General features: G+C 34.2%; 2 protein-coding genes across 2 annotated transcripts; both read right to left on the minus strand.

Annotated features, from left to right (window-relative positions):
• Window positions 1–365: 365 nt before the first annotated feature.
• LOC104097595 (uncharacterized) lies at window positions 366–6,562 on the minus strand. Its single transcript, XM_009604178.4, has 5 exons — window positions 6,152–6,562; window positions 3,043–3,143; window positions 2,567–2,683; window positions 2,382–2,483; window positions 366–734 (listed from the first exon to the last, which is right to left on the minus strand). The coding sequence occupies exons 1-5, from the start codon at window positions 6,384–6,386 to the stop codon at window positions 564–566; spliced, it is 726 nt and encodes a 241-aa protein (XP_009602473.1). The 5' UTR covers window positions 6,387–6,562; the 3' UTR covers window positions 366–563.
• Window positions 6,563–7,515: 953 nt separating this feature from the next.
• On the minus strand, window positions 7,516–12,951 carry LOC104097596 (uncharacterized). Its single transcript, XM_009604179.4, has 3 exons — window positions 12,667–12,951; window positions 12,482–12,544; window positions 7,516–7,741 (listed from the first exon to the last, which is right to left on the minus strand). Exons 1-3 carry the CDS (start codon window positions 12,858–12,860, stop codon window positions 7,636–7,638), a joined length of 363 nt encoding a protein of 120 aa, XP_009602474.1. The 5' UTR covers window positions 12,861–12,951; the 3' UTR covers window positions 7,516–7,635.
• Between the last annotated feature and the right edge of the window lie 2,204 nt (window positions 12,952–15,155).

Raw genomic sequence — 15,155 nt, forward strand, 5'->3', positions numbered from 1 at the left:
GTCTTCTCTTGTGTGCAAAAGGTCAAAAGGTGTTAGACACTTAACTAGTTAATTCATCACTCGAAAAGACAAAGGAACACATTTATGATTGAGTTATTTTATTACGGAATATTAAGTAGTACCTATTTTGTAAAGTTTCTCAATTATGGGTCATCATATTTTGGCTATACAAAGAGAATCATTATACTGTAATTAAGAAACTCTTTTAACTTTCTATTTAGCAGGCGGCATAAGCTTATTGTGACGGAAATATGTGAACGAAGTAGTATTAGTTCAACTTAAATATATCGAAAGCTGGAAGTAAACAGTTGCTCTACAACCTGAACCTGAAGGATCTTTAGCTTAAAATTTATGAATATGACAGATTTCAGAGTAATTCAACTTAAATTTTTATAGACAGGTAGTTTGTCATCTTGAGGGGGCCAATTTACATTTACAGTTCAGAATAATGGATGAACTATTTTTAACATCCAGTGTCCACAGGTTAAGCTACATTTTCCAATTTTGTACAAAGAAGAATAATATTTACAAATACACAAAGGCCAGGGAGCTCACATATTTATCTACAGGAAGTCCCATCGCCAGTAAACTTTATCTACAATGCCTCCACCATTTCGAACTGCAAGGCGGATTGTTTCAGATGCAGGAGGAACCCCCCAAAGTAGCGGCACTGCGACAGTCATGGTTAGCTTTTCCTGCAAATCACCCTTGCTGGCTTTCTCCGCAGAGACAATCTGTAGCATGACAAAGTAATTTGTCAAGCCATAATAATAAGTGATGAATTCCCTAATAAAAAGACCAGTGACGCCTAATTGAACATTTAGCGGTTAAAAGAACATGTTTATACAAATCAGCAAAGAGCAATTTTGTGTATGTTTGAGTACTGGTACAAAGACTTGATATGAAATTCCATATTGAACAACCAAAGGGGTATCCAGCGCGAACATGACTAGATGTCAACAGACGGCTTAAATGAGTAATCAAAGCCGCATAGTCCAACTAGCAAAAGAACAAGAAATTGCAAGAACACCTTCCTAGGACTTCTTTGTTTCAAACATCTAGCTAAGAAGCGATGACACAGTTTCCTAGTGCACTTATTTTTGGTACCTTAATGTTGTTTAATGCGGGGTGATGGTGAGTCTTGTGATTAGTTCAAGGAAATGTCTTAAATAAGTCTCAAAATTCCTTGTTTATGTTTCAAGAATTACCTGGTTTAATAAGTTGACCAATACTAATGCTTTTATGATAGGTTATAGCCAGTGGCGGAGCCAGGATTTTCATTAAGGGGAGTCAAAATATAAAGAAACAAACTCACCAATAAGTCAAAAGGTGTCATTATATAGTATATATACATATTTTTTTTTAAAAATTACCGAGTTATACAATGTAATTTTCCGGCGAAGGGGTGTCGGTTGACACCCCTTTGGTGCATGTGGCTCCGCCACTGGTTATAGCCAGTGCCGGAGCCAGAAATTTCACTAAAGGTTGTCAAAATATAAAGAAGTAAATATACAAAGAAGCTAAGGGATTCAGCATATAGTATATATACATAAAAATAAATTTTTGACCTAGATACGCAGTATAATTTTCCGGCGGTGTCAATTGACACCCCTTAGCCTAAGGTGGCTCCGCTGGTTACAGCAGTACCTGAATATACTTTAGTGGTTATCCAGAAGAAAGAAAGCACATAGGTCGATCTTACTAGCTTCAGCCATAGCTTCTTTTTTCTTTGTTGTTGGGGGTGGGGGTGGGGGTGGGGGTGGGGGTGGGGGGGGGGAGGTGTTTGATATCTTATGTGGACTTCCTCTTATACCAGAAGAAATGTTAGATATGATCCCCAATTGAATTTTCTCTGAATGGATATACTCCAATTAGTTTCTTGGAATTATGCCACCCAACAAAATCCAACTCACTAAAACATCATTTAAGTAAACAAAGCCACTAACCTCATTAAGTAAGGAATAACACTACGGCTGCAACTTACAAGTATAATTAGAACACTCCACGTTCCTTCTTTTTTTTTTTCCAATTAGAGAGAGTTCTCCACTAAAAAAATGTATTCAGAAGTCAACCAAAATTGAAAAGAATGACTTACGAGTCCTATTGATAAACAAAATAGAATTAAAGTTTTTGACTTGGGTAATTGATCGCCAATGATATTTGAGGCCTAAATATGTTGATCCAAAGCCTACAATAGGACTATAAGTCAAGACGTACAAAAGCAGGCCGATAACTAGACTTTACGAGATGATTACAAATGCAGTGGATTCACAAAGGAACAGAGCAAGGCAGCCTTGTGCTTATCATGCAATTGCAATCAAAATGGTACATGAAAGGATCATAGCCAAGAAAAAAAAAATTAGTGATATAAGTGGATCTACCTCACCACCGTGCTCCAGAACAGTGTCTTCCACAACGTCACTCAACATCTCTATAGAACGGCAAAAACCAATTATGCAGAGTTTCCTGCCCATGTCAAGGCCCTGGCAAATTCACCAATTCCAATTCCCATTAAGATGAAAGGAAACCTTTAATAATAAAAGTCAACAAGTAGCAGAAATTTTACATTAGTTGCTGCGATGTCAAAGAGAGCACCCAAACAGAGGCCTTGATTTGGATCCATGTAACTGCTCTCGCGAAATCGTTGAAATCTTGGAGATGCTTTCAATTTTCCCTGCTTCTTCTGCATGTCAAAATAAAATATCAGACGAACTGTGCATAATCATTTGCAGAAGCAACTGTCCTTACTAAACAGAGTAGATTAAGTACGGGAAGAGGGGAGCAGGGAGTATCCCAAGAAGATATGTAGATTATGCGACGTGTCTCATAAACTTCTACAAACTGCAGACCTAATCAATTTTACAAGTATGTTGTGTATCTTCCAAAGTCGAATAAACTAATACACCTAACAGTGTTGAGAGATCCAATGAATGAGATATAATTGTTGCAAGAAAATAGAAGAATGAATATTCATTTATATGGCAAGATAAAACAAGGATAGAACTAATGTTTCCTCCCCAAATGGGGGGAAACTAAGCATACATCAAAGGAAGACATTTGTCGTGGGACCATGTTGCCCCCAATTTGAATCAGTCCATCAGCAGTGAACAGTGTGATTTTCTCCTCCTGTACCCACTGCACAGCTGCACATATCAGAGGAACACTTCAAACAAAATGATTGAACTCAAACAGAAAGTTAATCGACTATGACAACCAAGTGACTATAAAAGTGAAGACATATCCTACTTAAATGATGAACTATATGTATACAAAACAGGACATTCCACACATAGTCAAAAGGAAGAAAAAATTAAAAAGAAATAAATGCCTGTAAAACATCAAACCAATAATTACTCTTTCATTCGAGTCTGTGCAAAGGGACCTTTGGAGTCAGAAGTATGCATTTTACATGATTGGACATACATCTTTCTAGTGTTTGATTTTATGCTACTTATTTTAACGCGCGCGCGCACACACACACACAGAGAGAGAGAGAGAGAGAGAGAATTCATCAGATATTTGGACCTGCCATAGAACAATAAACTTGCCCATAAACCAATGAAAACATGGTTGATGTTTCAGGACAGTATTGGAGTCACAGGACCAAATGTGACATGATACAAATGAAACTTGACTGTCCTTAACCAATCCTAACAGAGATTCCTCACCTGTTATCTTTCATCTCAGATCAAAACAATAAAAAGTTCGTAATAAATTAAAAAATATCCGATCCTCGATGAGGCAGATGTGTGAGCACCAACTTTGAAGAATTCTAGATGCTTCTTGCATATATGCTAAACATCAAGTTCAGCGGTGTTCAAAATTTTACAAAACTTTCTCTCTCTCCTATAATTAGCTATGCATTTCTTGCCTGACAAAATATTTTATCTTTTCCCAATAAGAATTCCATTACCACAATTTAGGTTATTAAAGTGTTAAATGGTGTTTGCCTCTCTACCTTACCGGGTAGGGGTAAGGTCTACGTACACATTACCCTCCCAAGACCCCACTTGTAGGACTAAACTGGATATGTTGTTGTTGTAGTTATTGTTGTTGTTGTTGTACAGTGTTAAATGGTGTGTCTAAAGAAGCCTTGAGAACATACTTACCAATTAATGGTTCATCACATAAGTGCAATATGTTCATAGTAAAGTTAGAAGCCACCATCCCTGGTTTTATGGTGAGTCCTAGTCCCAAAGAAAAGAGGGGGAATAAAGGTAAAGCCATGTTGAGGGGTATGATATATGGCCAAGCAGAAACATAAACTCATTAGAATCTCAAAAAATTTGTTTCATAACAAGCAAGTCTCTACTATTTGGTTGATAAAACACTACTTCTTCCTTTTTGAATTTGAATAACCATGTTCACCATTTCTGCATGGTTTCGTACTACTGAGAAGTTTAACATGATAATTGTTATCCATGCGGCCATGTTAAAAGAGTCTCTACCAAAGATACACGAATAAGCATTATGGCTGAGAAAAACATCAATGAGATACAAAATGACACTGATTCGTCCATCATGTTGCACCGAAAACCAAATTCCTCATCACTTAAGTTATCTCCTATTTTCTTAGACGATGGAGTCATGGAGGTGTTGCTCATTTTTTTCCCTTTGGTTTTCAAGGACAACTATTAACTATGGATCACAACAACAGATGCATATAACAGCATCAAGCACAGTGTCCTTGATTCGGAACTGTACTAGGATTTTCTGTATATGAAATCTGATTAAACTGTTTAACAAATTGTTTGCACAACTTGAGATGTAATGCATTGCCCGTAGGATATTTTGGAGTCGTTATCGAAGCATTCCAAGCTAACGCCATTTCTACCTTCCTTCTATTAAGGGTGTATGGCCACAAAATCCACACTTAAAAACTGTATAAACATCTATTGACATACTAGTGCATCATGGTCACTAAATTAAAATCCATCAAGGAATTACAGCTAGCACAACTTTTTCAAATTTGGCCTCGTTTATCCAAGAGAGAGAATTGAACCTTAAATCAAATATGGCCTCGTTTTCTTAAGCAGAATATAAAAATATCAATAAACTTTAACTTTGAGGTGGAGAGAAGAATGACCTAATGACTCCAACATTAACTGACAAGGAAACTAACACAAGTACAATTCTTTCTAATATTGAAGAGAAAGACTACTTCCCCTTCTTTTTTCTAGAAAGAGAAGAGCAACATTACACTTCCTAATAAAACGTCTTTAACCACCCCCCCCCCAACCACCACCACCACACACCACACACACACACACATAAACTAAACTACACAACAGGAAAATCATTAATCTAAACAAAGATAGAGTGATAGTAAAATGAAAAAGGCAAACTATAGATAGAGAATGAACATTCAGCACCTAATTCGTATGAAAGCATAAACAAGTGTCTCTATGGCATTACTGGAAACAAAAGCTAAATCCAACACATACATCAAAATATATCCTTATTTTATGCTCAGTCAAGCCTTAAAATTTTTTCTAATCTACCATTAGATACAGGGGCGGAGCATATAGAGCCAAGGGGGTTCACTTAAATCACCTCGGTTGGAAAATTATGCTACACAAGTAGGGAAAAAACGAATTTGTTGGTCATATATAAATTGTTAGAATCCCCTTGGAATAAAGGAAGATTTTAGTGCAGTGGCAAATGTGAATTTAGAAATTGCTTTAGGTCACAGGTCCAAATAAGAAATGTGACATTTTAGTTTTTTTTTTTTTGAACCACCTTGCATAATTTCTAGCTCCTTGACTCATTATATATGATACCAACTAGTTGAAATTAAGCTCAATCGTTGTTGCTACATCTCACTTAAGTATGATATTTGATAGTCTCTTTTATTTTGGATATGGGTCTTAGCGCAGGATAAGTGTAAGATTTAAATATCCTCTAGAACTGAAGCCTAATTCGCCTTAAAAATATACTATTGAAATAAAATAGACTTGAACAGATCAAATATATTTAAACAAAATTCATATAGCCGAATCCAACTAGCTTGAGATCGAGAAGCTTTGACTGATATCATCATAGGCTAAAATGAACAGTAAAGAAGAACATCTCAAAGATCAAGCAGCAAAAAGGGAAAAAAAAAGTAATTTTTTGCTTTTAAGTTTTAAACAAAAAATATCAAGAGACATACAAGGATCATCAGAGTCAGAAGATTCCCAAGGATAAGGTCCAAGTGCATCACCGCCAAAGAAACCGCCTGAACCGGACGCCTTCGCGACGAACCGGATGGAGCGGATCGACGATTGACTCGAGAAAAGCGGCGGTTTACGATAAGGCAAAGATGATGAACCGGAGGAACACGGGGGTTCTTTTAGGAGAGGAATAGAATAGACGGAGGTGAAACAGACAACTGCGATCTCCGACATTGTTCGGACGGGAGGAGGAATCTCAAGGGAGGAATCGGAGAAGGAAAATGATCGGAATCTGAGAAAGTAAAGAGGGAAAAGAAAAAATGGGGAGAAAAGGAAAGGAGAAGAAATTGACGCCACAGGAATTGAGGATGACACGTGGACAAAAAAATCGGTTTAATTACGTTGGGGGCGGTGGTTAATAGGATTATTATTATTATTATAGGAGATTGAACCGGGTCTGAAACGGTTGGTCCTATTGCCTTTTACGTTTCTGGATAATTTTTGCATGAAGTATTTTAAAAGAATTCTTTTGGGGGAAAAAAACAGATGTGCTTAAAAGAGTAAGTGTTTGGATGCATATTTTCTAATAAGTAGTTCGAATTTTGAAATAAACAAGCAATATTCTTTTCAATTTAATTTCTCTTAACTGGAAACATTTTTATGATTATCTGATTGTTGGTGATTTCTTATATACCTGTAGAAAGTTTAATTAATTAGTGTTTTACACAGAAAAAAATTAAGTGTTAAGCTGTTTAATAATTGTAAATATATACTTACAAAAACACTTCTTCGCATACTTGTAGATAAAATTTATTCATAATTTGAATATTGTGAAATTAGTTAAAATCATATTTAGTTAAATTTTTTATATTTTATTTTGGTGAAGTTTTTATTCTTTATATAGATTTAAGACCGGGCTAGTTAAAATCACTGGGTTTGTTGTTGTATATAGATTTAAGACATTACACTTTCAGGACACTACTTGTTATATTTAGAATTCCATGAAATGGTTAAAGTTGAATGATTAAATGATTAAGAATCCAGTGCAATTAATTAAAACACTCAATCTCTTCTATATTAACAACATATCACTAAAAGGGAATATCAGAAACTAGAAATGAAATATTATGTGATAGTGTTGAAAGAAATAATAACTAAGAGAACCAATATCGACACTTCCATTAGTGGAATGAGATACGACCTTTCTTAGAGAAATTCTTCCCTTTGATGAAATAAGCACATTTTCTGTCGACCCAAAATTATTGAGGGGGGAAGAAACTAAACATTAAGATCCTTTGTTGACGCAAAAGAAACAAAATTTAGGACACTACTAGCAAAGCTGGGAATCATGAACACATGAACAGCCAACAAAATTTAGCTATATTGCTAGTTCCTTACAGAAACTGTTAAAAACATTTACAGAACTCAAATAAGTAAATTAGTATCGAAGGAGCTACATAGACAGAAACAGAAAAGGGGAGGTTCAACTCATTGACATTAACTTCGGACCATTATCTGGCATGCCCATTCCAGCTGCCAATTCAGCATCCAGTTGTGTGTGTGGTGCAGGGCCCATCATTAGCTTCACTCTACATAAACAACAACTAGCCAGGTAAATATACAAGGTTTCTCTACCTGTTTTCCAGATTATAAATCACAATCATAAAACCTGTTTTCCAGTATACATCAACTAGCATAAGAAACCACGGGCTAACAACTAATAACTCAAACTTGTATATGTGAGTTGCATATTTCTAGCTGATAAACATCCTATTTTTTTATAGCCAAATGAGAGGAATTTTTACTCCCATACACCATCTCCTTTCACTACGTATGTCATATTTACACCTCAGGATATATCCTTAACTATCCAAGAAACCAACCCACTCAGCGCTGACTAAAACGAAATAGAAAATCTGATAGAAAAAAATTGTTCAGGGTGACTTCAAAGCTCTAACCTATTGATTTGTATATGTAACTACTACAAGAACAAAGGCTATTTACAACCGAAGTTAGCACCTACCACCGTAACATTCATTTATTCTACACTAGTAGCATTTTTTAATGCAAAATAGTATTTGCATTCAATTTGACTGGTACGTATATCTTGATAAACACATTGCATTTAATAAAATACCTATTGCAGTCAACTTACTTCGATTGCAAAAGACAACTTTTATTTACAATTACCACAGGTGATATTCAACACAAAATGCTGAAATTTCACACTTCAGCATTCAAAAATCCAAGTTGAATACTCCCATAGCCAGAACCACAGGAGTCATACACATATATTGCCTTGTCATTCAACTTTAAAACTCCTAAAAAAATAATGGGAACTAGTATCTAACTACATCTTGAAGTGTGAAATTCCAGAATACTATCTTGGATTCATGAATGCAGAAGTGTGAAATTTCAGGTACTATCCTAGGGTTCTACCTATAGAATTTTGAAATCCAAGATACTATCCTGGATACAATGATGAAATGTAAAAGTTCACATCACATGCATCAGTTATAAGTGAATGTTTTTGTCTTTTGCAATTGAAGGCATGTATTTTATTAATACACCTTCTCAATGATACATGTATAAGATGAATTGAATACAAACACTATTTTCATTTATTTTGCATTGAGAAATACTACGAATGCAGAGTAAATCAATATGCATGTGGTAGGTGTTAACTTTGGCTATAAATAGCCTTTGTTCTTGTATTAGAAACATATACAAATTAATAGTTATTGTTTTTTACTTTGAACAAATGTCTAGAAAACCTGATAGCAGTGAAAGGCACTTCCAACAAAATAAGGGAGGAACTAGTCTTTGATGGTGTCCATGTCTAAGAACGAAGAATTGCACTTTGTTACTCCCATTCAGGCCAAATTAGAAATCTTCCGGTATCAGTTTGATGCTAAACGTCGTCGTATTAAGCTCGCTCATAGGGAATGTAGTCCGTTGGTTGAGTCTCCTATTACCATCTCTGATTTTGATGATCCTGCTGATCTTTGGGTTCTTGGCTTGCGATAAACATTTCTGTGCAATAAAAATGGTGATATTCTAAGGATCAATTTGTTATCCTTATCATTAGGTATTTTTATTTATTTTTTGAAAAGTTATTTTTGTGCAATGAAAATTGTGCTCTTCTTAGTATCATTTTATTAGATATGGGCAATCCGGTGCACAAGACATTCCACATTTACGCAAAGTCCAGGGAAGGGCCGCCCCCCAAAGGATGTGATGTAGACCACTGTTGTGAAAAGCGCTCGCTTCAGCGCGAAGCAAAGCGAGGCGTCGAGTCTGTGAATGTTGGGTGAAGCATAGCAGGAGGTTGGAAGCGAGCGCTTCTGCCAAAAAGTGAGAAGCGACAGAAGCGCTCGCTTCTGTGTTCAAGTCACTGCCAACGAAAAAAAAACTCAGTCTTCTATCACAAAATCAGCAAGCAGCAGAGCGGCGACTAGGGTTTTCAATTTTCAGCACTCTTCAAGTTCAAAGTTCTTCGAGTTCGAGCCCGGGTATGATTTCTTCCTCCTCCTCCTCCTCCTTTCCTTCCTTCTTTGCTTAGAATTGCAGCAAAATGCTGCCAATTTTTTTTTCTTCTTCAGTTCTTCTTTTTCTCGATCTCTTCTTCTTTTTTTTCGTTTTTTGGGCTATTAAATTAAAACGAGTTGCTGCCAAAAAAAATTTTGTTTTTCAGTTCTTCAGTTGTTGTGACTGCCAATTTTCTTTTTATTCTTAAGTTGTTCTTTTAATGGCACCAAAAGAAGATAGGAAAGACTCGACTTGGGCTTAATGATAGTGGAATACAAGAATTTGACAATCTTGTAGAAGAATAGGATGCTCATCTTGTGCTTTCATTGATGCTACTCTTTAGTTTTTACATTGGAGTATTGAACATTTGTTTATAGTTACATGTGTTGTCTATGCAATATTTATTTTAGTATTTTTTTTAATTCCGTTTCACTTCAAAAAAGTGAGTGTTGCTTTAAGCGAAAAGGGGCTTGTCGTTTTTCCTCGCTTCATGCTCTTCACAATACTGATGTAGACAGCCTGCCTAATGGAAGTATTAGTGGATGATTCCACGGCTTGAACCCGTAACCTACAGGTCATGAGGAGACAACTTTACCGGCGCTCCAAGGTTCCCCTTCCCATTTTCTTAGATATATTAATGCAAAATTATATGCTTTTTAAAATTTAATGTCTAGTTGTTTTTGTTGCTAGAATTTTTTAACACCAGGACAATTTGCATCTCATTTGTCCAGGTTCGAAATCCACTACAATGTCCTGGAGTTCCAAATTTAGCAATTTCCATGATATTTTCAGAAATTTGAACTTCAGGGTAAACTACTGGATTTTCAATTATTCTTATTTACACTTTATACATAAAATAATATCTATAATAATTTCAGCCATGTCTTTTCATATTCATTTTTTTACGCTTGAATGGAACGTGACTGCAAAGAAGAATATGAAAAGACACTACTTAATTAATTTGCATTAAAATAGGCATCTAACAGAGGGTAAATGAATCATCAACCGGCAGGTGATAATTTTTGCTAAAAAGGCTTTATTTTTGTGATAATGATGTGCACAAAACTTGGAAAGGAGAAATGGCTAATAACAACGTTCCTCCTTCTAAACTCAACATTGAAGAGTTGAAAAAAGACACTGAGGTTCTAAGCACTCAGCTTCAGAACTCCAGAAATCAATATTGAAGGGACATAGAGGCTGAAACTCAAGAGGATCTAGTGATTTGATCGTGATGGAGGGAACTCACCTTGACTCCCTCTCGTATCGTTCTTCCAGTTCCTCTAATGGAATGGACGATTAGTTTTTCTAGATTAATATTAAGTATTTTACAGTGTTTTGAAAAGCGAGCGCTTCGTCGCTTTAAGCGAGAAGCGAGGCGAAGCGAGAAACCGTCGCTTTTTCCTGACTGAGGCGACATGACCGGCAGAAGCGATCGCTTCAGCCAAAAAAGCGCGAAGCGACCAAGAAGCGAGAAGCACAGAAGCGCTCGCTTCTGTTCAGAGGGGTCATTTTAAAAAATAAAAAGTTTGAGTCTTTATTTTTATTATACAAAACAGACCCAAAGTGAAAAGACCATTCTTTCTCCTTCCCAAGGTTAGGAGCAGCAGCCAGCTAGGGTTTCAGCCTCCAGGTAATTTTTCTTCTGCTTCTTCTTCCATTCTTCTTATTTATTAATTTTAATATGTATTTTAGTTTATAAAATTAATTATTATATATATATGTTATATTTTTCAGTTTATTTGATTTTTTTAATGTGTATTTCAGTTTATAAAATTAATTATTATATATATGTTATATTTTCAGTTTATTTGAGTTTTTTAATGTGTATTTCAGTTTATAAAATTAATTATTATATATATGTTATATTTTCAGTTTATTTGATTAATTTTATATGTATTTCAGTTTATAAAATTAAGTATTATATATATATGTGTGTGTGTGTGTGTGTGTGTGTTATATTTTCAGTTTATTTGATTTTTTTAATGTGTAATTCAGTTTATAAAATTAATTATTATATATATTATATGTATTTTCAGTTTATAAAATTAATTATTATATATATTATATGTATTTTCAGTTTATTTGATTATGTATTTTCTTATATCTTAATAGGGATAATATGAAGATAAAAGAGGAATTCAAGATTTTGACAATCTTGAAGAAGAACAAGATAAGTAGAAGAATAAGATGTTGATTCTAGTAATTTAGTAGCTTTGATTTTGCTTGTCCTATGGTTTGTGGAGGATTTGGTGGTACCTACTTTTATGTTTTTAAATTGAACTTTTTGATTATTTATATTGTGTCTTTGCAAGGTTTACATTATGTTTTTTTAAAATTGCGCTTCACTTCAATGAAGTGTGCGCTTCGCTTTTGAAGCGAGGCGAGCCCCTGTCTCTTTTTTGTGCTTCTCACTCTCAAAAAAAAACACTGGTATTTTATAAAGATGATTCTTCATCTCGGAAGGATTCTCTTAAAAATCAACCCTACATGGAGGACTGGTTTTTATTCTATTTGCTAATATGAAATAATTTGTAAAGATATCCTTCATGTTAGAAGGGTTGTCGTAAAAATAGAGTACTCTAAATGTCACACTACTTATCCCTATACAGAATTACAGACACACAATCTAGGAGTGGACTCATAGAATCAGCTTTAAGCTCCATTACCTCAGAGAAATAGAACTAAAAATAAAATTGAACTCCAGACCTTCACTTAATTTCAAATTTGACTCATGCGAACCAATATTAAACAATTATACATGTAGAAAAAGAAACTGAATTAGGTGGAAAACATAATCATACCGCTTCCTGTGCTTTTTGGTCTTGAAATGTTCGTCTCTCACCGTAACATTTGCAAAATAACGACTGATACAATTAGGCAAGACAAAATTAAGGACATTTATAAGTAAACACAAAACAAAAGAAGAAAAATGTGTTAAATTGAATTAAAATATCTACTAATTGAGTTGTAAGGAAGTTGGAATTACTCGCAATGGAAACAGTAATATTGTCCCATGCCGGGAAGATCTTCGTCGACGGGCAATGGTTTTCGCTCCCCTTCCGGCCGTTTGAGCTCATCAAAAACGGCATCGTCGCCTTTCACAAGGAATTTGGTGCGGCGAAATTGTTTATGGGAGTACCGTCGCTTCTTCACGCTCCGGTGAGGACACTTTCCCCCCATTGTTCACTGCAAATTGAGGGTTTTACGATTGACGGTTCAGAAGCCGAAACCCTAGAGTATGTAGTTATATATAACTTCCAGCAATACGATGTCGTTAAATCCGGATCTCGTTTACGTTAACTATATTCTCGGCGAGGGGCAAGAGTTGCTTAGTCATGAAATGTTAACCCCCTCAAGTACCGATATTTATTATTTGACTCCCTTCATTTATATGAGATGTTTGTATGAGTTTTTAAACAATTGTGATGATCTCGTACCAGGTAGATAAAGCAATGAGATAAAATTTAGACAATTTTTTAAGTATTACATTTGGATATATGATGTGTAAGAGGTGTGAATCAAAGTTTGAAACACTTAACGTATTGTCATCGAAAAGTAAGGGCTATTTGTATACGGTAAAATTAGTTAGCGACAGTTGGACAAATAACTAAGTGACACGTGGACGGTAATTCCAGAACTTTAAAATCTCCATGTAACTTAGCAGGAAACTTTTGGTAAAACAATCGTGAGAAAAAGGCAAATAAATTCGTAAGAAATATTTGACAAATGTTTATGAATAAGATACATTAATTATTTTAGTGTTGAAATTTTAATTTTTTTCTTCTTTATCAATTCATTTGTTATTTTCAATCTAAAACTCAGCCTCACTTACGCGTTTTCTCCTTGGCGGCTGCTCACTATAAATGCCTAGATCTTATTTTCTCTATTCGGTGTGGGACAAAGAGAGACCTAAGCCATTTATCTCATAATTTTTTCAATTCACTAAATCAAGATGTAAATTTATTTTTTTTGTTTGAAGAAAGATACGGTGAGTACGAATTCCAAATTCACAAACTAAATTTTTCTTCAAATATAACTAGGTGGATAGAATTACGATCATTTCTTTAAGATTTAATTGATTGTTGAAAAATTTTCTTTTCTTTCAAGAAAAATAACAAAAATACCATTTCGGGAATTAGAAGTCTCAAATAAGGAACAAAATGATAATGAGACATTTAAATACCTTGAACAACGCATTAAAACTTTATATAATAATTCTTCTAAACAAGAGTTAAACACACTGTACATAAGTAACGGGTAAAAATTATTTTGCCAATTTTAACTACGAACACAAGATTCAATTACTTCAATAATATTATTAGTTAATCAAGATAGTACGTTTGAAAATAAAGTTAGAAGATTACTCAATCCTTAAATCTCACTTATAATATTTACTATACTTAAATTAGAAGATCACTCAATACTTAAGTCTCACTTATAAGTTAACCGTTAATTATAAATGTAACTGTATATTTTTTCTACTTAAAAGCTATACTTACGTTAAATCAATAATACACAATTTAGTTTATGTTCGAATGATATTAGTTCGATTAATTATTTTGTTTTTAATTTAATTTCTTCATATTTAATTCTTTTGTTAACATTAATTAGATTTATGATTATTATTTTATTATTTTATTAGTAACTATATTTAGTTTTAAATATTGATAAATATATCATGACATTATCTTCATGAAATAAATTAATTAAATATGATGATTTTATTAATAATTATGTCAAAAATATTACTTTAGACCTTTTCTTTTCAAGAACTTATTAGAGTGAGATTATTACATAATAAACGATTTGAATTGAAAGAGGAATCTAGAGAGAAAACATCCCCAAGTAATGTTTCAAGTAGGAAAACCCCAAGAAAATTTCACAAATAAAATTGCAACAACGAAATCCCTAGATAGATCCCCATGAAAATCCCCAAATAAATTCTCAAAGCAAAAATCATATCTAAACTATAAATTTCTCAAGTAATTCCCCATGTAAGAAAATCTCCGGGAAAACCCCAAAGAATAAATCTCCAGATAATTACGCAGACCAACAATCACCAGGTAATTCCCCAAATATGAAAATTTCCAAGTAAATTCTCTAGTAATTATCCACAGCTAAATACGTAGATAGCTTTACCTAGGGAATTTTCTATGAAACAACAAAGGAATTTATTGTTATTTATTTACTTGCGAATTTACCTATAAAAATGATACTTGCAGATAAATTTTCCAAATAATTCCCCAGGTGATATTTTGGCGCAAACTGGCGCCAAAATTACATGGGAATTTGCCTGAAAAAATATTTTTCGCAGATAAAATATTCATCAACTTAGGAATTTAAAATTTTCGCATGAAAATCCGTAGAAATTTCATGCGAAAAAAATTTCCATGTAAAATTCCCAGGTAATTCACACTTTTCTTGTAGTGGATGTGAGTCAGCAAATAATTGGCATCAGATGCAAGTATGTGACCG

This window comes from Nicotiana tomentosiformis, chromosome 2, assembly GCF_000390325.3.
Source record: "Nicotiana tomentosiformis chromosome 2, ASM39032v3, whole genome shotgun sequence".
Taxonomy (NCBI): domain Eukaryota; kingdom Viridiplantae; phylum Streptophyta; class Magnoliopsida; order Solanales; family Solanaceae; genus Nicotiana; species Nicotiana tomentosiformis.

What these genes read in the sequence shown, in the direction of transcription:
- LOC104097595 (XM_009604178.4), bottom strand. Translation starts at nt 6,386, where the DNA reads ATGTCGGAGATCGCAGTTGTCTGTTTCACCTCCGTCTATTCTATTCCT. An exon ending in TTCTGACTCTGATGATCCTT is followed by an intron (nt 3,144 to 6,151) that starts GTATGTCTCTTG and finishes TGATATGTGCAG; the next exon opens with CTGTGCAGTGGGTACAGGAG. An exon ending in TTCTGGAGCACGGTGGTGAG is followed by an intron (nt 735 to 2,381) that starts GTAGATCCACTT and finishes GTCATGCTACAG; the next exon opens with ATTGTCTCTGCGGAGAAAGC.
- LOC104097596 (XM_009604179.4), bottom strand. Translation starts at nt 12,860, where the DNA reads ATGGGGGGAAAGTGTCCTCACCGGAGCGTGAAGAAGCGACGGTACTCC. An exon ending in TATTACTGTTTCCATTGCGA is followed by an intron (nt 12,545 to 12,666) that starts GTAATTCCAACT and finishes TAATTGTATCAG; the next exon opens with TCGTTATTTTGCAAATGTTA. An exon ending in ACCAAAAAGCACAGGAAGCG is followed by an intron (nt 7,742 to 12,481) that starts GTATGATTATGT and finishes TTGTTTATGTAG; the next exon opens with AGTGAAGCTAATGATGGGCC.